The sequence below is a fragment of the Centroberyx affinis genome, unplaced genomic scaffold (assembly GCF_046629955.1).
Source record: "Centroberyx affinis isolate AG114_WGS23_722 - 3 ecotype Tasmania unplaced genomic scaffold, CSIRO-AGI_Caff_v1 ptg002978l_1, whole genome shotgun sequence".
Taxonomy (NCBI): Eukaryota; Metazoa; Chordata; class Actinopteri; order Beryciformes; family Berycidae; genus Centroberyx; species Centroberyx affinis.
In genome coordinates this window covers 168,537-192,500 of record NW_027281085.1, presented here as the reverse complement: position 1 = coordinate 192,500, position 23,964 = coordinate 168,537, and the positions used below count along the sequence as shown (strand labels likewise).

The 23,964-nt window shown below is 42.2% G+C and overlaps 1 protein-coding gene across 1 annotated transcript in view; it reads left to right on the top strand.

Moving 5' to 3' along the window:
- Positions 1–23,964, top strand: part of itsn1 (intersectin 1 (SH3 domain protein)) — a 47,991-nt gene that overhangs the window by 1,025 nt on the left and 23,002 nt on the right. The window contains exons 2-18 of the mRNA XM_071537066.1: positions 6,562–6,621; positions 8,874–8,972; positions 9,862–9,925; positions 10,269–10,429; positions 11,002–11,187; positions 12,033–12,111; positions 12,296–12,405; positions 12,595–12,658; positions 13,501–13,638; positions 14,511–14,605; positions 15,430–15,569; positions 16,291–16,413; positions 16,711–16,860; positions 17,400–17,540; positions 17,817–17,904; positions 18,305–18,444; positions 23,735–23,871. Of these exons, the coding sequence (XP_071393167.1) occupies positions 6,594–6,621; positions 8,874–8,972; positions 9,862–9,925; positions 10,269–10,429; positions 11,002–11,187; positions 12,033–12,111; positions 12,296–12,405; positions 12,595–12,658; positions 13,501–13,638; positions 14,511–14,605; positions 15,430–15,569; positions 16,291–16,413; positions 16,711–16,860; positions 17,400–17,540; positions 17,817–17,904; positions 18,305–18,444; positions 23,735–23,871 (1,943 nt within the window). The 5' untranslated portion in view covers positions 6,562–6,593. The remainder of the gene's footprint in view (positions 1–6,561; positions 6,622–8,873; positions 8,973–9,861; positions 9,926–10,268; positions 10,430–11,001; positions 11,188–12,032; positions 12,112–12,295; positions 12,406–12,594; positions 12,659–13,500; positions 13,639–14,510; positions 14,606–15,429; positions 15,570–16,290; positions 16,414–16,710; positions 16,861–17,399; positions 17,541–17,816; positions 17,905–18,304; positions 18,445–23,734; positions 23,872–23,964) is intronic.

Below are 23,964 nucleotides of genomic sequence, written 5' to 3'. Positions count from 1 at the left end.
CTACAGTCATGATTAAAATGTGTGTAATCAGTTGCTGCCAAACTCCCGCCCATATTTCCTTTGTCACGGCCAGGCATCTGACCACCTTGTCATATCATACAATTTGACAAGGAATACGTTTAGTAGCCCATTGTAAGAGTCAAATGGCAAATATGATCAAGTGCCAGCTGTCTTATCTCAGTCCACCATCCTGTCAGCTGTAGAGGCTTGTGTGTGTGTGTGTGTGTGTGTTTTAATATTGTTGCTGGAGACTTAATGACAGCTTCCATAGATTACATTATCGTAAGCCTTGAATCCATAATGGCTATCTTGAAGAGAGAATTGGGAAGCCAGAGCCCAAACTAACTTTTCACTACCATCCTAAAATAGAATTACAAATATCCCAAATGCAGTTCAGGCTGGGAAGCAAAGTGCAATTTTGCCGGCCTCCAGCCAAAAGCTGGTAAGATTTGGCTGTGGCTGGTAAATCTGTCTACCAGCCGCTTTGTAAGTAAACAGCCATTGTTTTGTGGTTGTTCTCTATTCTCTAAATGTAGTTGGATGGTAAAATAGTGAAGGAGGCTGGTGAATTTGGGGGTTTATAAAAGACTGTGGTCTGTAGACATAAAAGTTGGTTTCCTGCCCTTTCAGAAAAACATGGAAACAATCCCAAATCGGAAATCAATTTTATTAGTAGTAAAATTCTTAGCAGTTTGCTTGGTCATTAGCTTATTCATACTTAGTGCAATGTATCTGGCTGAGTCTTGGTAGAATATCTCTGAAGCCTGTAACACATTTCATGAAACAAGTGCTGGACTAATGTCACTGCTCATCTGACAAGATCTGATGGTTACAGTGTACTTCCAACTGACCTGTTTGATCAGGCATGATTATTTCACATATTGATGTGAAGAAAATAATTTGAAGAAGTGCATTATTCCCTCTTACACTGTAATTGATATATATTAATTTTAATAAGCCCTGTACTCATCTTATTCATTTGGGTGTAATGTCATTTTGCGATGCGCTGGTCCTTCAAGAAACTTTTTTCCCCCCCATAAGGACCAGGGGTCAGTACTGATGATTACACCCAGTGAATCTGTTGTAGTACTGGGGGGGTGTGGGTCTTCTTTTGGATCTGGGAACTGGGTTCTCTCTCACAGTATTATTTCCAGTACTTGTAAGGCCTAATAAGTGGCTTTTATTACTTGGATCTGGGACCTGGGTTCTCTGCTCACAGTATTATTTCTGGTACTTGTTAGGCCTAATATAAGTGGCTTTTATTTGTATACTGACACCATGAATGGGCAATTTTACTACCGCTAATCTGCTTTAGGTTAAACATCAAGGTCAGATGATTAATTTACATTGTACTGACATTTTTCTCATAGTGGGGGCAGTTTTCCAGCTGTAGGGGGGCTGAAACATTTGCCGCTTTTCCACCGCATGCTACCGGCTCAACTCGCCTCAACTCGACTCGACTCTACTCACTTTTGGTAGTACCACTTGGTTTTCCACTGCAGATAGTACCCCCTCAATGTGCTCTGATGCCGCTGAGCTTGACAAGGACCCAATAGTTCCCTGTGCTGCGCCTCAGCTCTCATAGCTAGTTATGTTGTATTATCTGTTTTTACATTGTAATAGAGCTAACATTAGCTAGCTATGGAGGCTGGCTAGTGAGGAGGGAAAGGGAGGAGGGAGATGGAGGGAAGGATGGAGTGACGCAGGGGGAGCTGATGGAGTGACTGCAGAAAATGGAGTGGTGGGAGTGTCTGTGTGTGTGTGTGTGTGTGTAGGGGGGGCTGTAACCTCTAAGGCCTCACTACTTTACAATAGTGTGATAAGAATGTGTGTGTGTGGGGGGTGGGGGGGTGGGGGGTGTTTGAGGGTGACACAGTGAATAAGTGTCAGTGTTAGAGGGTGTGTTTAGTGTGTGAGTGAGAAAGTGGGAAACCACAGAGTTAGTGAGTGTGTGTGAGACAGAGGGTGTGTGTTAAATGCAAATGCATGTGATGTGTGGGAGTGTGTAAAGTGTGAGAATGCTGATTTGAAGAGGCTGCAGTTATTAATACCACCACCATCATAGATTATCTATCCATAGAAGACGTAAACAACAGATAAAGCCCATGTTTTTGATATTGGAACAAGTTTACAATGGGCTTCAGGTGCAGGAGGGTAATGACTTTTACTCCACACACAAAAGACTGAGTAAACTTTCAGTTCAAGTAAAACGTAATGGAAGAAAGCAAAGTTAGGGTTTAGATGTTTTCATGCGACAACAGTGATGTGACTTTAAGGAAAAGTCAACCATAAAACACTTTAACACTATTAAAATACAGCTATTGGCCTTACATCTCGGGGCCTATTTTGTTGTTTGGTGGTGTATTTCTGTATTCCTGTGGGTAACTGAGCAAACATAGACTACCAGAGCAGCTATAATGGAGTTTGATAGCAAAACATTGTTCAGCTATCTAAAACAATGGTAGGGTAAATGTCAGGTTTCGGTGTCAGTCCCTCAGAATCAAAGAGAGGGGGTTTCTTTCTGGACTCACCATCTTGCATCCATATCTTGCTGCCATACAAAAATCATCGTAAAAGAGGAAGAGATACCAATTTCTCCACCGACAGCAGCCTCAATAGACCATGCAGTGCAGCCGCAAGACATGTTGCGTATTGAGTAAGAGTTGTGGTTGCAATCATAGACATTCTCCAATGTTCACAAACTAGTAGATAATCTAGTGATATTTAAAAGTCATCCTGGGAACGCAGGAAATCACAAATAGAACATTACAAATTGAGGACATCTAATGGTGTATGGAGTATCCCAGGGTGGATTTTTCCTTTAAACACCCAGAACTGTGACATCTAGTGGATTGTGCATCAAAAATGGTGTGCCATTGTCTCAAATACAGTCAGGAACAGCACCAAAACCTTTCAGCTGGGAAACCAGAGAGAAGCGGGTAGGGGGTCAGGAGGAGGGGGAGGGGGTGGGCAGATAGAGAAAGAGACTCTGAACCCTAATCTGTATCATGTTTTGAAGCGGCGTTCAGAGCCCGTGGTGTGTGTGTGTGTCTGTGTGTGTGTGTTTGTGAGGGGCTTAGACAGGCATCTGCCATGAGCCTTGATAACGGACCGACACTCCAGATACATCCTAACGCTCTAATTATACAGACTAATCCCACACAAAAACACACACACACAATACATGCACTCAGGGAGCATAACACACATACAGTGCATACACACAGACAACAAAGGAAATAGATGCATGATGATAACAAATGCAAAGTACTAATTTTGTTCTTTGGTCTGACTGAAATTTAAAACAATTCAAAATCTGATTCTGTTTTTTTTTACCAGTTAAGAACACCAGAAGAAATAGCTAAATATGAACATCATATGGTTCATCTTGTTATGCTAGGCTTTCCAAGCATGTCAACATCTATCTCCTTATACCCATAAACCCTTGCGTTTGGGGGTCGTAGTTGGTGGGGATTACGTTCTCACTCCTAACAAACCGCACCAAAGTTTCCTTGGAAAAGGACCGAGAGTCGCATTTTCAAGTGTCGCGGTGCAGTTATTTGGTGCCACCAGAGTTTGAAAGGCATTGTTGTCACTTGGCCAAACCAACCAAAGTAAAGGAGTAAATACTCCAAAGTTTGAATAAACTTGGTGTGAATGGGTCCTAACTTGTTGAGGTTGGGAGCAGCCATGCTACCACATATAAAAGAAATAATTTAGACAACCTTTTTGGCTTGTGAGCCCCCGTCACAGACTGCATATGCAGAGTGGTGAAGAGTTCAGCCAAAGTATGATTTTCTCAATCTGTTTCATTTGATTAATAATCAGAGGAGGCCTACAGGCTTAAAACTATTCCGTATTTCACAAGAAAAAAAAAATTACAGAAAAATCAGAAAAAATAGACATGATGATAAATTTGTATAGTAGAAATATGTCTTTTTCCTATCTTATAAATCATCTCATGACGCCCCAAAATTATCTTGCGACCCCCTGGGGGGTCCCGACTCCCCGGGCTCCCCAGGTTGAGAACCACTGATTTAGCGCAGTGGACTAGCTGTTTCATTGTTCTCATCCCTAGTTAAGAGCAGGCTCTGCTCCAACTGGCTCCACTACTCCCTCAGTGACAGCCATGAGTGTGTGTGTGGTGGGCTTTGTTCCTCTGACCTAGTTAAACTGGTTACTTTGTCCTCCCACTCTGATGATAATGGGACACATACACACACATGCACACACACAAACACACCCTTCAAGAGGCCAAGGAGATGAAACAGTAGAGATGGAGAATGTCAGAGGGTCTGTGTCGTAGAGAGGAAGGCCTGAGTGTGTGTATGCGTGGATCTGTCTGTCAGAGAGAGAGAGAGTAGGGTGTGTGTGTTTGTGTCAGCATAGGGCTGTAAATGAAGGCCAGAAAGCGATGACTCAAGTCGGCAACCCGCACGTAGGCTCACACACCCTCGCTAAGTCCCTGTCTGTTGCACTGTGTGTCAGATTATGGTCTGTCTGGTGGCCATAGTGATAAGGGGAAGGCAGGTCTGGATCTGATTAACATACCTCTACCTGTGTGTGTAAGTGTATGAGAGTGATTGTGTGGGTGTAGAGCACTATGTGCAGACAGAATGACAGAATGGATCGAACACTTTAATTTGGACATAAGGGATACCACAAATTTTTGAGGGTCTGTGAAAACTGATGCAGAAATAGTAAAACATTTGATATTTTGAGTAGGCTAATTCCTATCATGGAAAATGCATGGCAACAATGCATGGGGAGCAGAGCTGTGTTTGTTGGATGCTGTGTGTAGCCTATGTTGTGTGCATAGTTTATATCAGAAAATCTACATGGGTTTGTTATGGGGTGATGAAGCCGAAATGTTAAGGTGGGTTTCAGTGAGGCACAGGTAGTTTCGTCTGCAAAATATGCATAGCATTCCCACACAGGTTTCAGTATGACTTCTGAAAAAGTTATTTGTAAATCAAGCATAACATATGGTCAGAGTTGGCTATAAACAGACTTAAGATCTAATCAGGATTGCAGGAATTTTGAGTGTAAAAATGTTTGAATTGGTATAAAGGAACACATATATGTGTAAAATAATACTGAAAATGCAAAATGGGGAAAAAATGAAATGTAATTTAGTTTCTATTAAAACAGATTTTGGGCTGGTGGGTGGGTGACCTTTCTGTTCATGTTGTTGTTTTTCCTGCTGTGAAACACACACCTCTCCTCTCATTATAACCTCCAAACAGATCAATTTCTTATTTTTCCCTTTATTTAGACCTATGTGCAGAGTTGTTGTATCAAAAACTTTAATTTCAGTTTTTGGAGTTTTTTAGTCTTTTACTTCTTTCAGGTGAAACTCCCTCCAAACACATCAGTAACTTTCCAGACTGCATGTTTTTGGGAGAATGACTGCAGTGGAGCTGTTCACGGGCCAACAGTAGAAGACCGGTGTTGACTGCGGTCAGCTCCCAAATGAGAATGTGTGTAAACGTGTGAGTGTGAAGCAGGGTGTTTTTGAAAAAGAGCAAGTACGCACAGTTAACCTTCCCTGCATAAATAAAGGTGGTTCAGCGTTGACTTGCACCAACGTGGCTAACACATGATTTAGTTCCCTGTGGACTGTCAGTAGTCTGGCTCCCAGATGGCTGACAGTAGGCTGATTTCTCATTTCTCATTTATTATAATCCAAAACACTGGATTGGAAAAACTTGCCACATGCCGCATAGACGGAGATGTGCTGAGTTTATTATGTGGATGTTTGTGTTTCCATGTGTGCATTCAATGAGACATCAAAACAAACTTTCAAGTTGGATACATGAAACAAAAAATGTAACGCTCACTGGGCTGGAGACCAAAAGGGAATTCACAACCTCAATATAGGGTGACAGAGTGGGAGATTAACACCAGCCACATGCTGGAAAATATTTTTCTGTGAATGAGTTTGTCTACTGTATCAGCGACTTTGGCAGCTGACCAGCTATTATTTGGATGTCTTACTTTGCTGTAAAACATCTTGCTGGGTTGTAAAGCGGTGAAAGTGGTAGATGAATTTGGGGATTTTGTCAGCCATTGTGGCCTGTACACCAAAAATGTGTTTCCTGTCTTGGTTGGTGGGCATGCAGGATGTGGCCGTCCTCTCATTACCAGCTGGTCATGGCCACAAGATTTTACATTATGGCCACTAATAAAACAGAGTCAGTGGCCCAGTTTTGTCCCTCAGAAAATTAATAAATCATAACATCTACAACTTCATTTAAAAACATCTAATACCACAAAACACAAAATGCTATAGCTGTGTATGTGGCTCTGTTGTGTGTGTCACTGAGCGAGGGCGAGTCTCTCAGGCATTCAAGCTTATGTCGGCTGCAAGAAAGAACAAGACAGTTCAGCTCCATAAAAGCTGAGAGTCATTGAGAGTAGGCTAGAGGTGCTAACATTATTTGCCAGCACGCGTTTGGCAACTGTCTGTGATTATGAAATAATTATTAATTAATTCTATTACGAAATGAGATGTTTGACTAGATCAGCACTTCATCTATTGTTTTCATTGTGTTGTTTCAGGTGTTGTGTAGCTGCAGAAGACTGACTGAACCATGGCACAGTTCCCTACCACATTCACAGGTCAGTACTTGAACATGCGTGTGTGTGTGTGTGACTGAGTGAAAGTGAGAGATAAAGAAAGTCGATGTTTCTATTTTCCTCAACATTATTGTCTCAGAATCTTGTTAGTACATTGAGTAAGATGGCAGCACATCAAAATCATTCAACCACTGTTTGCCTATATTTTATCAGTCTATTAGCAGATGACTCACAGCTTTTGATAAATCCACTTTAGTTTTGCATAACTAGTGTTTCTACTACATCTTTGAATCTCTGTCATTTATCAAGCTAAATGTCAAAAGCATTGAATAACTTCAGGGGAGCAGCAGTCACATGACTATATAGAGAGCTCCATGCTGAACAAATTAAACTTGCGGCATCAAATGCAGAATGCCCAAACGTCGGTAATCTCCAAGAATCTAAGTTTGCTGAAATTACCCAAATTCATATCACACTTCAGGACACAGCAGCAGATGTAGCAACTATCAAACAACAATGGCGAAATTGTAAAACATGGCGGGTGCTATCAAGGAAAGACGCGAGGCAGAGGGACTGATCTCCCACAAGGATGACGACAAACAGATGGAAACGTCTCCGGACCGCATCCAAACGCTTGGAAATCAATGCCAAAGAGATTTGTCAGAGTAAGAGAGACGTATGGAATAAACAAGATGATGGCATGTGCAGAGGATTTTATGCGAGGGATTTGGCGTTGATACGGAGTGCGACACATAGCATACTTGCCCCCATGTTCAACGAGGACCAGCCATCCAACCCAGTGTTTATCAGATTTGTGGAACATCATGGGAGAAAGCGTTCAGTCAGTGCAGCTTTAGAAAACCGAAGCTGATGCACAAGTTATGGATGCTGTTTTGGATGAAAGCAAGACTGTTGATGCCTAAGGACAGAGCTACAGATCTCATGCTTAGACAGGAGCGAATGGACATGATGGTTGTCCACATGAGAGGGAGTACAGCTTTTTCTCTCATGGCCATAAATCTTACTCCAAAAGATGAGACTCTGTGATATGAAATACAATCATAAATCAAGGTGTGTACTGCAAAGTAAATGTACTTGTCCTTAACTGATCATGCTGCAGTTGAGCGTGGTATTAATACAAATACTGATACACAGAGAAAAGATATATGGAGACTCAACCTCACTGCTGCAGGATGACACCTTCAAATTGACATTTTGTTTTGTTTGGTAGTAGGTGTTGGTAGTACAGACGAAATGGCAATGTAGGAAGACATTGAAAGCCTAATGGGAGAAGTTAAAGAAGTAACGTTGTTTTGTTTCACTGCGCACTTTTCTAAGGTGAAATAACAAAGTTGAAGTGAAGTGAGGAATCTCACTGAGCTGCATTTTAAGGAACAACTAACCAGTGTCTTGGCAGTGACTGCACAAATCTAAAGGAAAAATACACCCTCGGATGCTTTTACGCTGTTAGATATCAGTTTTGATGTTCAGTATATCTCAGGAGTTCTTTTGAAGTTACCTTTTGATGTACTCACTGTCCCTCAACCTGCCTCGTCTACCTCAGCTTCAGTTAGTTTTTTCTGGGAAACTGTTACCCAGAATGACTTTCCACAACCCCCAGAGAACGGGCGTGAACTTGCTGCTTTCAAGCAAAGGTGGGCGTATAGGCCTATAAACTAGGGAAAGAAAAATACACCACCAAATAACAAACTGGGCCCAGAAGATCACCAATAGTTGTCAGTGTTTGGGTTTTTTTTCCTTTAAGAACATTGTGGACCAACAATGATTAATAATGGCCGCTAAAGGGAATTCCTTGTGTGTGTGTTTGCAGAAATTGTCGGTGTCTTCTCGATCCTATCTAATCTCTGTCGGCCAGCGAGAAATCCATTATTTCTGATTGCTATCAGAATTGTTAATATGTGTGACTGCCATCTTCGTTTCCTCTCTTGTCTGTAAACTTACAACACCAAATTGATGGCTCACTGAATCACACATCTGTTTGTCTTGTACCAGACTTTCTGGAAACGGACAACAGTCTCTCAGTTGTCCCGTGTCCCACATCCATTCATCCTTACGCCCTTTCTTCACTATTCTCTACACTTGCACATTTTCTTATGTGTCACTTTCACAGGAATCCCTTTACAGGAACTGAAACTCATGACTAACACATTCTTCTCATGCCTCCTTTTTCTCTCTCTCTCCATCTCTGGCTGTGTCTTTGCTGTGGGATTGTGGGTTAATCACTAACTGTGTGTGTGTGTGTCTTTGTGGTTCTCTTTCTGTGTGTGTGTTAGGTCCTGTATCAGATGTATTTCTGATCTCAGTGGATGAGAGAGCCAAACATGACCAGCAGTTCCACAGCCTCGCCCCTACTGCTGCCGGTTATATCACAGGTAACAGACACTAAATATGTAAACTCTCTCACACACACACACACACACACACACGTGGGGAGTATAAGGCTAGATGAGGAGAGGAACAAGGCTCAGTGCCACATGGCTTGTTCTTGGCTGAGTGAAGACTGTTAGCCCGCTGTTGGCAGCCTTGAAGGAGGCGACCGCTTTCCAGTTGTCACTCAGGGAATAAAAGTCCCTTGTGCTTGAATGTGTGTCTCAGGAAACTGAATCTGAATTAAGAAAACTGAATTTGAATTGGGAAAACTAAATTTGAAATTAGAGCCAAAGGTTACATTAAAAAAATAATCACATTCAGTTTCAAGCCACTGCATTAACTTTAAAATGGTGCTTTATACATTTGATTTTTGAAATGCTAAATTCAGCATGAGCATGACAAATTCAAATTTATGCAAATACAATCTCTCCCGGCACTTATCTCTTTCCATATCTGCCTGCTTTTCCACCACACCTGGATTATTGTCCTCTGGTTCAATACCTTTCATCAGCTGCTTAAATCCCTCACCTTTACTGAAGCTAAGTGGCAGCAGATCACTTCAAGTCCTGCTTTTTTTTTTTTTTTTTTAAAGGGAATGAGTTATTCAAGCATGATCACTGCCCTTGGGATATTACATACACATCATAATTCTGTAATGATTAACTAGTCAGTGAATTCCAATATGAGCAATGGATTCCAATGTGAGTACAGTGCAAAGAAAAAGTCCAAACAACATTTAGTGTCCTGTAATTCTCCTTACAGTAATGCAGTCATCTTATTTGCAAGTCATTTGTGTTTAGCTGGAGTTTGACTTCTTCCACATGGTATAAAGCAGCCTCTCTTTTTCTGTCTGTTCTGTGATGTCACATCCTATTCCTGTGTGTCTCCTAGGTGACCAGGCCAGGAACTTCTTCCTCCAATCAGGACTGCCCCCTCCCATCCTGGCCCAGATCTGGTGAGTCACTTTACCGGGAAGTTACTACCAGTTGGCTGAATACCCAATTCCTCATTGTAAATATTGTAAAAGTCACATGCTGGAGAGGTTATAAACTGCTTAGGCTAGCTGGAAAGCCTTTTCACACCAGCGTTTCTCTGAGGAATTTGTCTTGCATTTTCTCCACAGTCATATTCTTTAGTTTTTTGTCCAGCATGAATACAAGTGGTACATTCCCTCCTGAATATTTCAAAGTGATAAATCATGGTGCTAAAACACATTTGAGTCATGAATCTGTGAGTAAAATCTACAAATAGTGCACCACAGTGAAATGTCTCTTCAACCCGAGTGTTCGTTTCTCCAGGGCTTTAGCTGATATGAACAGCGATGGGCGTATGGATATCCATGAGTTCTCCATCGCCATGAAGCTCATCAAGCTGAAACTGCAGGGTCACCCTCTGCCCCCCGCCCTGCCCCCCAGCATGAAACAGCCCCCACTGCCTATACCACCACAGAGCGGCTTTGGTAAGGCACAGAAACACACACACAAATAGTGTATTACGTGTGTGAGATGTATAATTTGATAACATTGATACATGTGATCTTTTGCTTTCAGTTGATCACAAGCTTCTTGATGTCTTTTTGAGCCTGAAAAAAGTCTATGGTCAAACTCTATATGTATTGATAAAACACTGATGATAATGATAAACCTCTTCCTTGTCTGTAGGTCTTTCCCTTATGGTCTACTGGTCTAAATTAATAATAATACTAGATCGATAGTAAAGGCATAAATGTTATTACTGCCATGAAGATAATACTTGCTCTCTCTGCCTCAGCTGTACTTCTGTTTCCACTGCTCTGCCAGGATCAATAGATAATGTTATAATGTAATAATAATGATGTCCAGCTCTCCTTCAGGCATGCACCAATGGCTTCCACACATCATTTTTACACATGTAAATGATAATGTGAAAGTCAGTGATAAAGAAATATCAATAATCGCTCTCTCTCCTCTTTCCTCTCTCCCTTCTTACAGATCCTGCCTATCAAAAGAGAATATTTTATTGATAACCTCCTGTCTGATCTGTTTTCTGCAGGCATGCCCCCCATGGCTCCCATAGCAACTGCTCTGCCAGGCGTGCCCCCCCTCCCCCTGCCCCCTCTCCCGGTCGGGGTTTCTCCCCCGCTCGTCTCCTCTGCCCCACCGCCTCTCCCCCCACCCATCGCCAACGGAGCTCCTCCCACAGGCATGATCCAGCCAATCACAGGCTTCTCCCACCCAGGTAACAGCTAATCACACCAACACCAGGGGAGGCAGTGTGCTGAGATGTTTGTGTTGTGTCTGTAGCATTTGTGGATCAAATGTCTCAGCGCTAAGCTCCTATTTACACATAATACACACATTTCACATTTAAAGTGAAAGTGTGCCTTTTACATTCACTTGAAGTGATGTTTTAATGTCTGTGTAAAAGCCATATTCCTCTAAGTAGCAGCTCACTGCTTTGTGGCTGGTTCAAGTCATTATGAGTCATGCAGGTCTGGAAATGCTTGGAAAATGAATTTATGGATAATTGGATAATATCTGGGCCTGGAATGAGACAAAACATCTGGAAAAGTACAAGGAAAAATGCTGTTGTTCAGTCCCGATACACATACGACTGCACGTTTTATGGAGTTGTACACCCACTGTCTTTTAGTATATGATAATTGTTGTGGCCTAGTTGACAGGCATGTTGGCCCAGCTACTATCTGCACATATTAAATACTAACCAAAATCATCAAATCCAGTCAAGAAGTTATGGTCTCTGCACCACAGTACTCCTCAGTATGTGTCACTAAATATCTAATCAACAGAACCGACTGATTACAACCCCATCGGTTTGGGACACATGTAATATGGGATGATGTTTGGTTTAGTCATGGCTAGCGATTTGAGAAAAACCACTAAACCACAGTGGTTTAGCTGTGCTATTACTGGTCATGGGAGCTTTGACTGTCTGAATTTATTATGGAGTGATTGAACCTAAGGTCACACCACTAAAAAAGCTGTATACAAACCACTGAGGTTAGCTGGCTCACCTCCCACAGCCTGGGTCTAAAGCTTACCCCCCTCTGCTGTCTCTCACAGCCTCATCTATCAACAAGTCGTCTTCATTCAGTCGATCCAGTACCAAGCTGCAGAAGGGGCCATCCTTTGACGCTGCTAGGTAGGTCAAATATTCTGCGTTATTTTGGCTAATAACAATACACCATAATAGGACATTTTGTGATAAAAATTGTCACATTGTTTTCACTTGATATCTTCAGCTTTTTCAAATGTTCCTTGGCCTCTATTTGCATTAAGTCACATCATTTTCCTCTGTTGCTCTTTCTCTGTTACCCCCCCTCCAGTTCCCAGACCCCTCCGGCTCACACTGATTGGGCGGTTCCTCAGTCCTCTAGGCTCAAGTACAGACAGCTTTTCAACTCCCACGACAAGATGATGAGTGGACACCTCACTGGTACACACACACACACACACACACACACACACACACACACACACACGCACTAACATATCATAATTCGTAATATATGTTATATTTTTCCTGCAACATTTTTAATGTGTTTGTGGGCTTGTCTCTTTGTGTGTCTCTTTTCTGTGTGTCTATTTGTATCCGCTTCTGTGTGTGTGTGTGTGTGTGTTCCAGGTCCCCAGGCTCGCACTATCCTGATGCAGTCCAGTCTTCCTCAGAGCCAGCTGGCTTCTATATGGTCAGTAAAATGAAACATCCCTTGAAATTCAATCATTCAGTCTTTATTAAAACAGGGTGGCACACTGAGAGCAAGCTGTCATCTTTAGATGTGGCCTGTGTACGCATGGTCAGTTCTTCCTATTAAATACATATTAGTCCCACACACACAGCGCTAAATTTCATTCATTGTGGCTGTTTTGTTGTAATATCTTGGCAACCAGCATGAAGCATCCTCTGGAAACTGGAAGTAATCAATTTTATGAAGTGCAACCAGCAACAAGCAAGACAACACTGAGGAGAAAGACACCAGATTTAGATCTTATGAATGCATAAACTCATAATTAAAAAATTGAGGAACTGAGAATCTGCCTTTAACCACATAGGCGTGGTGTTGTTTCACATTCAAGGCAATAACAAAGCCTTATGGTTAACTTTTAAATGGGATTGTCATCGTCAGTTGTAAGAAAAGACAATACAGATATACAATACAAATAAAAAAAAACGAATACAATTTACACAAACCTAGTGTCACTATTTACAGACCCAGTGTTTTGGGTCATGCTAACCGTTATCGTGTTGACATGCTGCATTAAGGTGGGACAGCTAATTTATGTTGAATTTATAACAAAATGCTTCTATTTTAACAAAAATGCATGCTTAAAGTAATGGTGTCAAAATGAATGCATTTCCAAAGTGATTTAGGAAAAAAGGGAATGCGTGGAGCAAAAACAATAATGTGTCACTGTCCAAATATTTACACAGCTCTCTGTGATCAGATGTGTCTCTATGATAATGTAGATATGTTTCAGGGTGGCTTTACTCTTCAACAAGAATCTCCTGTTTCCTCTCTTTCTCCTCTAGGGGTCTATCAGACATTGATCAGGATGGAAAGCTAACAGCTGAGGAGTTTATCCTGGCCATGCACCTCATAGATATGGCTATGTCTGGACTGCCGCTGCCGCCTGTGTTACCACCAGATTACCTCCCACCTACATTCAGGTAAATAAAGCATTTATCAATACACATGCTATGATGTCATTATCCCTTGTGCTATAATCCAAGATGAGCATTCATATAGAGGCCCAGTTCAAAGTTTAACAGAATGATATACTATCATGCAAATGAGTACCATAGAAACCATCAGGCCCAGATATAAAAATACAGCACCATAAGACAGGCAGCAACATTCACCAGCTACCCGCTCTAGTTTCAGGGTGAGTGAGTCTAGGCAAATCATTGTGGTTATCAAGTGGGCAGCTTCCTTCACCGATGTTTCGTTGAATTACTGTAGGCCCACAACACCTCAAGAAGGCTCAACAGTGTATTCCAGTGTCCCAGAAACACCCCCCTCTTTGCCTCAGCAGACCCAAGTCCACTACACTACCGTCACTGTCACTTGTACCTTTCACTAACTGACTGACTAGCAGACAGACCAGCATGCCATATGTAAGATATATACATTGTTATGTCGGGGTTATCTGCACACATTAATTTTAACATCTTTCTGTCAGCCAGTCTGTATTTCTGTCTTTTGGTTTATTTTCTTTTGGTTTACTGTTTTTGTTTTACATTCATGAATGCACACACACTTACACACACACACACACACTATTCCCCCTGCCAATCTGTAATTGACTGACCTCTAGTGACTGATCAGTTTGAAGAGAACTGACATTTGCCATGTCAGTTTTTACTTTAATGTGAACTGCTAAGACATTATAGACTCTGTGTCTGTGTATACTTATGTGTGTGTGTGAGTGTGAGCAACAGTGTCGGTGAGTGTGTTTAAACTGTGTGTAGTGAGTTGGACCGGAGGAGTGTGTATCAATAGTTTGTATTGTTATTAATCTGTGTGTGTGTGTGTGTTTTAGGCGTGTGCGTAGCGACAGTGTTCAGTCGGACCAAAAGAGTCTCCCGGAGGAGGCAGAGGAGGAGGCGGAAGCCAGCCAGGAAAAGAAACTACCAGGTGATTGGCCCAGCTGGCATAAGACATCATGTTATTGGCCAACCTGGGACTAGACCCGCCCTGAGCCATTAATTGAGTTCAGCATCAACAGCATTTTGTGTTGCCAAGGTGGACTTTTTTTCCACAACAGTGATCAGTATAATGAAACACTTAACAGAAACTCCTGAAACACCAATACTTTCTTCTTTTTCATTCTGGTTGTTGTTGTCGTCAGCTGCCTGCGTACCTTGAACACTGCCTCTTCTTCCTTGTGATTAATTGGCTCACAAAAAGGAGGTCTACTTTATGTGGTCTCCTCTAAAAAGTTGAACTATTGAACAGAAAGCAATCCTGCTCTCTCTAAAAAGATACCAGGCAGAGCGGCTTTCCAAAGTGTCCGCCTTCCATCTGTTATGCAGCTGCTCCTCATTCAATTTCATGTAAAAAAAAAAAAAAAAAAAAGGCGCTGGCAGTTTGAAAAAAGCAGAATAGTGTGGATGTGCCTTAGGTGGTGATCTTGATCATTTTTGGACCTCACTATTCCTTATTTTCAGCCAACAGTTGTTAGTGCAAGAGGAAGGGCAGAAACATAGTGCCCCATTTTACAGTCTGACCAAACTCTTTGTATTGCTCTGGATCAGCACACATGGTCATAATTGTTGCCAATCTTTTTCTTGGCCCAGCCCGCAACCATACCTGATTGGCCTCTGACCTGAAACTTTTGACATTTTTCCTCAAGTCATATTATATACTCACATTATATTATTATTAAGTCGTAGCCATGTAAGTTCTTTGTTAATTAAACTCTGTCTCTTTACTGACTTTGTTCCTTCCTCGCTCCACAGTGACCTTTGAGGATAAGAAGAGGGAGAACTTTGAGCGAGGGAACCTGGAGTTGGAGAAAAGACGTCAGGCCCTGCTGGAGCAGCAGAGGAAAGAACAGGAGAGGCTGGCGGCACTGGAGAGAGAGGAACTGGAGAGAAAGGTAGACTCCATGTAAAATGATAGCAAACACATAGCAGAGACATACAAAATGCACTATAGCCCGATATACACATTTCAATGTTGTTGGACTGGAACCTTGGACCCTATCAAACTCGCTCAAATGACTTGCTTATGCTTAAGGTCCCCCAAGCACGGTCTAAATTTGGACAATCAGCCTTTTATTTTAGTGCTCCAAATTCCTGGAATGATCTTCAACACACACTAAAAACCAATACTCTACTAACCTATGGACAATTTAAAACCATGATCACAAACCTCCCTGCCTCAATGTGTAACTGTTTTAATTGATTTTCTTTATTGTCATCTATGTCTTGTCCTATTTATTTAATACTTTGAACTTGTTTGTAACTCGACATCATTGTAAATGAGGGCAACCTCAATGGTTATTCGAGTTTAAATAAAGGTTTGAAATGAAATACACACCTAGAGGACAGAGCAAGAGAGACTCGCTGCATTAGTAATGGTAAGGACCAAGAACCAAGCGCTGATATTCATTTCTTATTTTCACACTAGGTGCATTCAATATTTAAAAGGTCATAAAAGGTCTAAGTGTGATCGCCACAATGCTGTCTCTGTAACAGCCACAATCTCCCATGTCTTTGGAATGTGTCAGGAAACAAAAATATATGGGTATGACCCATAACAGGATAACTAATTTGTTTTGTTTTGTTTAATCATTTTTGTATGTTTATTTGCTTCAGGAGCGCGAGCGTCTGGAGCAGGAGAGGAGACGACAACATGAACTAGAAAAACAACTGGAGAAACAGAGAGAGATGGAGAGGCAGCGAGAAGAGGAGAGACGCAAAGAGATCGAGAGGAGAGAGGTATGGAGGGGAGACGCACAGAGGAAGGAAAAACTGAATATCAAGTATCTGCCTTTTGTTTCAAAATTTATTGATTTGAAGTGTGTTAACTGCTGCAGTCCTGTAATTACATCTTCTGCAGACCAGAGAAGCTACCCACTACTTTCTGCAACCTTCTTTAAATTTAAAAACCTTATCTTAAAGAGCCTAATTTACCCTCCAGATGCTCTCTCATGTGTAACAATAATGTATTGTGGGGAAAGAAAACATGGTATTTTGATGGATTTGTGTAATGTGTGTGTGGGTGTGTGTGTCCAGGCTGCTAAGCGGGAGTTGGAGCGCCAGCGTCAGTTGGAGTGGGAACGTCAGCGTCGCCAAGAGCTGCTGACTCAGAGAAACAGAGAACAGGAGAGTATAGTGCTGCTCAAAGCCAGGAAGAAGACCCTGGAGTTTGAACTGGAAGCTCTGGTAATCAAACAAACACATGTACACACACACACACAGACACGTAAACGCACAAAACCATAGAGAGACAATAAACATGCATTAGACAGGAGAGCGTAGTGCTGCTCAAAGCCAACAAGAAGACCCTGGAGTTTGAACTGTTTGCAGTTGAGATTTCTGGAACTACATGTTGACCTAAAAATGTACCTATATGTCAACTAACATGTATGCACAGTTTGTAGTTATGATGCTATGGAATATTGGATAATATATGACAGATTACAGTTATATAATACACAAGTCTGGAAAATCCTGAATTGTTTTTATGAAGAGTATGTATAGTGTATAGTGTGATATGGCATTGTTGTATGGCAAGATGACTTTCGGTGAAATTCGAGTCTAGAAAAATATAGAATTTAGAAATTGAACCAGTGTAGGAACGCTGTATAAAGCCATGCAGAGCAAAAGGTGGCGGGGTAAATTCCAAGACATTCGGTTTCATCGATCGCATGTATTGATTTCTTCTCGTCTACCTTTCTCCATCCCTCACTCCCTTTCTGCAGAATGACAAGAAGTCCCAGTTGGAGGGTAAACTCCAGGATGTTCGGTTTCGTCTGTCGGCTCAGCGGAGAGAGGTGGAGCAGACCAATCAGACCAGAGAGACCCGCATCGCTGAAATTACCCTGCTGCAGCAACAGCTACAGGTATGCAAAACAAACACATACTAAAAACAATGAACACATAATCTGCTGTCCAGGCCAGAGAGGCAGGCATCACCCTGATTACTCTGTCAAGCATTAACTACGTGAACAATTACTGTAACAACCTGTACATACACACTAAACACACATTCCTTTAGAAAAATACATTTGGAATAGAACTAAACATATCACAATTAGAAATATGTGTTTTAAAGACAGAAATCGGACCTGTAATTATCTGTTTAGTGTTATTGTTGATGTGGTTGTTGTTGTTTCCAGGACTCCCAGCAGTGGCTAGGCAGGCTAATTCCTGATAAGCAGTGTCTCAACGACCAGCTGAAACAAGTTCAACAGAACAGCTTACATCGTGAGTATTAAAGACACTAAACACACACATACAGTATATACATATACTTATTATCACCGTGATGTAAGAGAGTGTTTTTTTGAGTAGGCGTTGCTTCATTTTAAGGAGTCACAAGCCAAACAGGTTGAGAACCACTGCTCTCGGATATAATGGATTTCATACAATATTTATTTTACAATGCGTACCTACTGTCTGAAAAGTTGTCATCAAATGCTTTGTGCATATTTAAGAATAAAACCCTGGAGAAAGAAAGTAATGGTTTACTAACTTCCTGGTTACCACTAGGTATCTTAGCAACCTCTTCCACCGACTCATTAGATATATTCGACATGAAGTTGTCTGTGACCAGTTGACCTAACCTGGTTTCGTGGTTTATGTGTGTGCGTGTGTGTGTGTGTAGGGGACAGTCTCTCCTCCCTGCAGAAGGCTGTGGAGCAGAAGGAGACCAGCAGACAGCAGCTCAGGGAGCAGCTAGACGCTGTGGAGAGAGAGACCAGGTCCAAACTACTAGAGATAGACGCTTTCAACACTCAGCTAAAGGTAAACAGCTAGTTAACCAACTACATAACTAGTAGCTAACTAACTAACTTGGCAGAGAACGGCTAGATGCTGTGGAAAGATCAGATTTAGCTACCAGAGATGGAGCTAAAGGTAAATACCTAGTTATTATTGTTACTAAGAAGTGTTATAACAGTGAAAATGCCAGTACAAGAATAAAATAAGATGTCATGTTTTTTCCATTCTACACCCTAAAATTCCACTGAGATTTATGAAAAGGCACCAGAGATTTTTTTTTCAATGGAACTTCTGATACTAAATGCTAAAGAAATTATATATATTATTGCCAAAATTATACAAGGTTTTGTATACATACATGCATGTGTTGTCGTGCAAATTTGGTGTAGCAGAATTTTTTTATGTTTAGGAAAAGGCCATGGCCATATTGTGCACAATGCCCACCTGACAATTTCTAACATTTGTTTGACTAGCATACAACAATCGCCAAGATTATGTGGTTAGTAACTAACCAACATGAACTATTGACCTATGCCAGTTAATTAACTGACTTGCTACTTAGTTAGCTACCTAGATCACTAACTGTTCTCCTTGTTCTAAGCAGTAGTTTTTTGTTAATTTCTATTACGTTGCTATGCTGCAAACTGTGCATTTAACTAACTAGCTTGCTAACTAATTAACTAGCTTGCTAACCAAATAACTGCTTTGCTAACTGGTGAAACGCTGTCCATTAACAGTAAATTAGTTTGTTTGTTAGCTTCTGTTGTGACTGTAGCTTTAACTCTTGTACACCCCTAGATCCCCCATCCTCAAACCAATATAACTCTCTGTGACTATGTTTACGTTTAGTTAAATGTGTTACATTTGTATTTATATCTGACTATCTGCTTTATATTTGTGTCAGTGTGTTATTTTTGTGTATTAATGTTGATGGCTTTGTTTTTGGAGAGAGCTAGGAGCATGTGTATAGGAACTTTGTGTGGTTTCTCTGACAGCTTCATCTAGCTTTCACCAACAATACTCTACTGAGAGGGGAGGAGGGAGGAGAGGGAAAGAGGGAGGGGAGGATGGAGGGATACTCTGCTCTTTCCTCTCTAGGGTTGGATCTCAGCAGTCTGTTTATGCCTCCTAGACCCCCTTCTCTCCTCCTCTTCTCATCTTTTCTCCTCATTTCTTCCACCAGAGGAGGGGGTTTTCTCCTCTGGTCTGTTCTGACAGAGAGGACAGGAGGGAAGAGAGGAGGAAAGGAGAGAAAATGCTGACCAATAGAAATGGATTTTCTGTTGGCTAATCTAATAAAATTGTTTTTCAGTTTCGTTCAGTCTAGGCAACATTACAATGATTGGGGAACACCAAACATAACCAACAGTTTCCCCAGAATAATCTCATCTCCATGGTTTACCTTTGGGCTCTGAACCAGCCTTTGTAAAACAGAGGCATAGACCGCTGAGTTGTGAACGATGTTTGACTATACTGCCCTCCACCCTCCCCCTCCAAACCCCTTCCTCTCCCCAAAACCCCCTCCTGTCACACTGCTGGCCTCCTCTCTCCTCCCTGCCCACTTGAAACTTCCTCTTCCCTTGCTCCTTATCTGCTTTTTTTTCCTCCACTCATCTTTCTCCTGGCTGTCTTCCTACTTGCTGTGTCATTTGTTCTTCTCCTCCCTCTAATACCTGACCTTCATTTCCTCCCTCTTACATTCTTTTATGTATTCTGTTAATAATCCCTCCCGTCTATATTCTCTACCCCTTTATTTACCTCTTACCCTTGCCGTTTGCCCCCTTGCCCATGCCAGTGTCTGTGTGAGTTCTATGCCAGCCACTGTGCCAGGATAGAAGCCCTGCGACGCCAGCTTGGGGACGAACAGAGAGGGAGACAGGTAGAGCACACTGCCACTGCTGGCCTGGGGTGGTACTGCAGCTGGCATAGAGTAGTTCTCAAAATTTCTTCAGACCTGCACTGTTTGATTTTGCAGGCTACTAGAGAAAGGGTAATCAAGTAATGTATAAATAATATATACATTGAAATACACCCTGTTGTTAGGCTACTAAACTGCTAGCCTCCAGTATTTTATTCAGGCTACTTTACATAGCATGGACTTTAGAAGGCTTTGGCATCATAACAACCATTAGCTTTACATTGCAATTTCCTCAGCAGACTTTGGAGAACTGTTATGATTTTTACACTACCCACATTTGGGTCCTAAACCAGGCTTTTGAAAAAGTCCAACCTAAACAGTCCTGTCTGTCATGCCTCCTGCACTGTGCTGCCCCTGCCAGGCAGATAGATGTGTTGCAGCCGGTTGAAGCTTGACTTGTAACTCAGAGTGGCTTGACTACTGAAGACCTTCACTCACTCACTCACTCACACACACTGACCCCGGTGTGCTGTTTGTTTTGTCTCACAGGTCAGAGGCACTGAACACACCTCTGTCAAAGATGTGGGCAATAGGCCATGTACAGTGCAAACTCATCCAGAACAACAACTGTCGAGGGAATCGGCATTTGTGAATCTCTGAAGGAGAGACCTTTGAAGATATTTCTTCAGTAGATGGTCATTATCAGTTAGCCTATCTATGTTACTTTACCAGCAGAGGTTGAAAACAGCGATTACAATATAATAACTTTACAGTCAAAGGAGGAGAATCCAGAAATCTCTCCAGCTAAACCATGAACCAATCAGGGTGAGGCTGAAAGTTTAGGAGCTTTACACAGAAATGTACACAGACAGTTTGGCCACTGCAGTTTTCAGTGGCAGTTGTTGCTCAGGCAAGTCCCAAACTATAATTTAAAGAATCAGGCAGATCTAGACACAAACAAGAAAATCACACACAAATTCCACATGCAGTGTTTATTGCTGTTTTCACACATAGTCCTTTATAAGCCAACCAAACTCAGACTTCTTTGTGTTGATAAATCTTTTCTTTTTTTTTTTACTCGTCAGCCCTTTTATCGCTGATACAGTAATTTCTGCATGGCCATGATGTGGAAACAGATTTAATACTAACATCATAAGACCAGTTCAGACAGGCCTTGCTGTAGGCTGAATCAGATTGGCTGAATAATAAGCTTCATGGACTGTTCCCAACTTGAGCTTTTTGTTTAACCTTAGCCAATCTGACAGCCATGGCAGCACGTTATGCATCTCCAGCACAGCGAGTTACAAGGGGCTCTCCTTCTATTGAATCAAGGCATTATTGTGCACTCAAATTATATTTTATACAAGATTTTTACCAAAAGATATTTACCAAACGAAAGTCTCAGATTCATTCCAGTTATTTGGAAGATATGCGAGAAGAATGCTGACTAATGAGTTCACTTGAATAGTTGAAATGGACCATGTGTGAAAATATCGACTAAAACATTAACTGTGTCTGTGTAGAGTGACTGAACATGTGTGTGTGTGTGTGTGTTCCAGTGCCAGGTGCAGGCACAGCTACAGGAGTGTGTGTCAGCCGTCAGGGTGTGTCTGACACGGCTAGACTACGTTATACAGGTTCACACAACACACCCACCCAACCAACCCTTCCTCTCTCACTCCCTTTCCACCTCTGTCTCTCTCCTTTTCCTCTTTTTTCTCTCCTTTCATCCCCGTCGCTCCAGCCTCTTCTTCCTCTTCCTCCATCTTTCTCACATCCTCTCCCTTTTGTCTCTTTCTCATTCCCTCCTTAATCTTTCCTTTTTCTGTCTCTTTCCTCTTTTGTTTTTCTTTTCTTCTTTGCTTTTCTCACCCTCTCTCTTTCTCTCTTCCTCACCAACCCCCTCCATCCCCTCATCTTTCTCTCTGCCAAGCTGGTGTTAGCTCACTACTTTAGCTACTTGGCTAACTATGCTTCCATACAGTGACCAGTGTTGCTAAACTAGCCGCTAGGCCAGTCATGCTAGCACACTGTATGTGGTCAGCATTGCTAAGCTAGCAGTTATGCTAGGTTAGCAGGTATACTAGACTAGTTAATGTTATGCTGTCGCCATGCTAGGCTAGCTGTAATGCTACTGCCTGTATGCTAGCAGAGTATGTTTCAGCCAGACAAATAGGAGAAGCTAGTAGAAGGTAAACTAGAACAATTCAGCTAGAAACAGTGCTTTACTTTATTTGGGTGAATATTAGTGTGTGAGAGTTTCTGTGTGTTTGTGTATGTGTGCCCATGTGCGTGCAGGGGTTGGATGCTTGGCATGCCATTTTATCCCGTGTGGCCATATGTATGCCCGCCACTACCTGTTTCAGGTGATGGGATTTGTAGTTATCTCTTCAGTTGTAATTTTAATCCTCGACAGTCCGTCGCTGTGATTGGTTTGTTTGTCTGTGAAGGTTTCCTCACATTGGTTGTTTGGCTGAAACACAACGGCTGCAGTGTATTGTGATAGTAACAGGGTGTATTCTAACGGCACAGCTGGTTGTCATGACTACACAGAACTGTCCCACCCCATCCAACCCCCTTCCTCCTTCTAACCCCTCCCTCCAAACACACCGTGCTCCCTGTAAGCTCCGCCCTGCCGCTGGGACCAGAGCCCAGTGTTGTGTGCTGGGTCAGGACCAGCCTCCAGTAGTGTTGAAGCCCCCCTCCAGTCAAATCCATTAGCTGAAACGATAAACCATCTGCAAAAACTGATGTGTAATTGTCTCCACCAATCCTATTCAAAATCCTATCCTAGTCAACATGAGGTTCACCCATGCTTGTTAAAGTTAGCGAGACGAATAAAAGGTATCTGCTTACCTGTTTGATGTAGTTAGTGTGTGACAACCATTTTGCTGTTCGTTTGCTGATTAGTTGGCTAGCTTGTTAGAGATAGTAAGCTTCCTAGCAGAAAATACTGGATTCAAGCAGAAAATACTAATTCAAATTCTTCTCACAGAGCCAGTGACTGGATTGAAAATCACACAAATGAACGAGGAAATGTGAACCTGGCTTCTCGACTCAAGCAGGACCAGATGGGACACTTCCTAGCTAGCTTGCTGCTGATTCCCCTTACTGTTTTGATGCCATGCAGTGCGCTTTGGGACGGGTCTGGAGGACTTTAGGCAGCATGGTCCTCTGGCGGGAATCAGCGGTGACTCCTGTTTGGCAAACAGATTGAAAAATATTCCAATAGTTGGTTGAGGTCACTGGCGGGGAGCTTTCAAAGCCGCTTCCTGGATCTAAATTTCATCAGGGCAGATGACACAGTAGAAGGGGCGGAGCTTGGCTTGATCACCTGACTAATACTTACTGCTGCTGCTGCTGTTGTTGTTGTCGATGGTAACCCGTAGCAACCAGCCCTCTGATCCCACTTCCTCCTCACCGCTGTTCCTTCCTGTATCCGATGATGCGTTGCAGGAGCTGAGGGAAATCCACAGCCGGCAGCAGAGACAGAAACAGAAGGATTTGGAGGGAGACACACACAAACTGACACACACACTCTCTCACATACACACAGCGAGCGAGAGAAGGTCTGCCGAACTGCAGGAAAGCAGGTAAGGAACAGGGAGTGTGTGTGCCTATGGGTAGGGGTGCAGAAAACTTTTCCCCTTAATATTGCATTAATTTGTTGACACACAAGTTTTGTT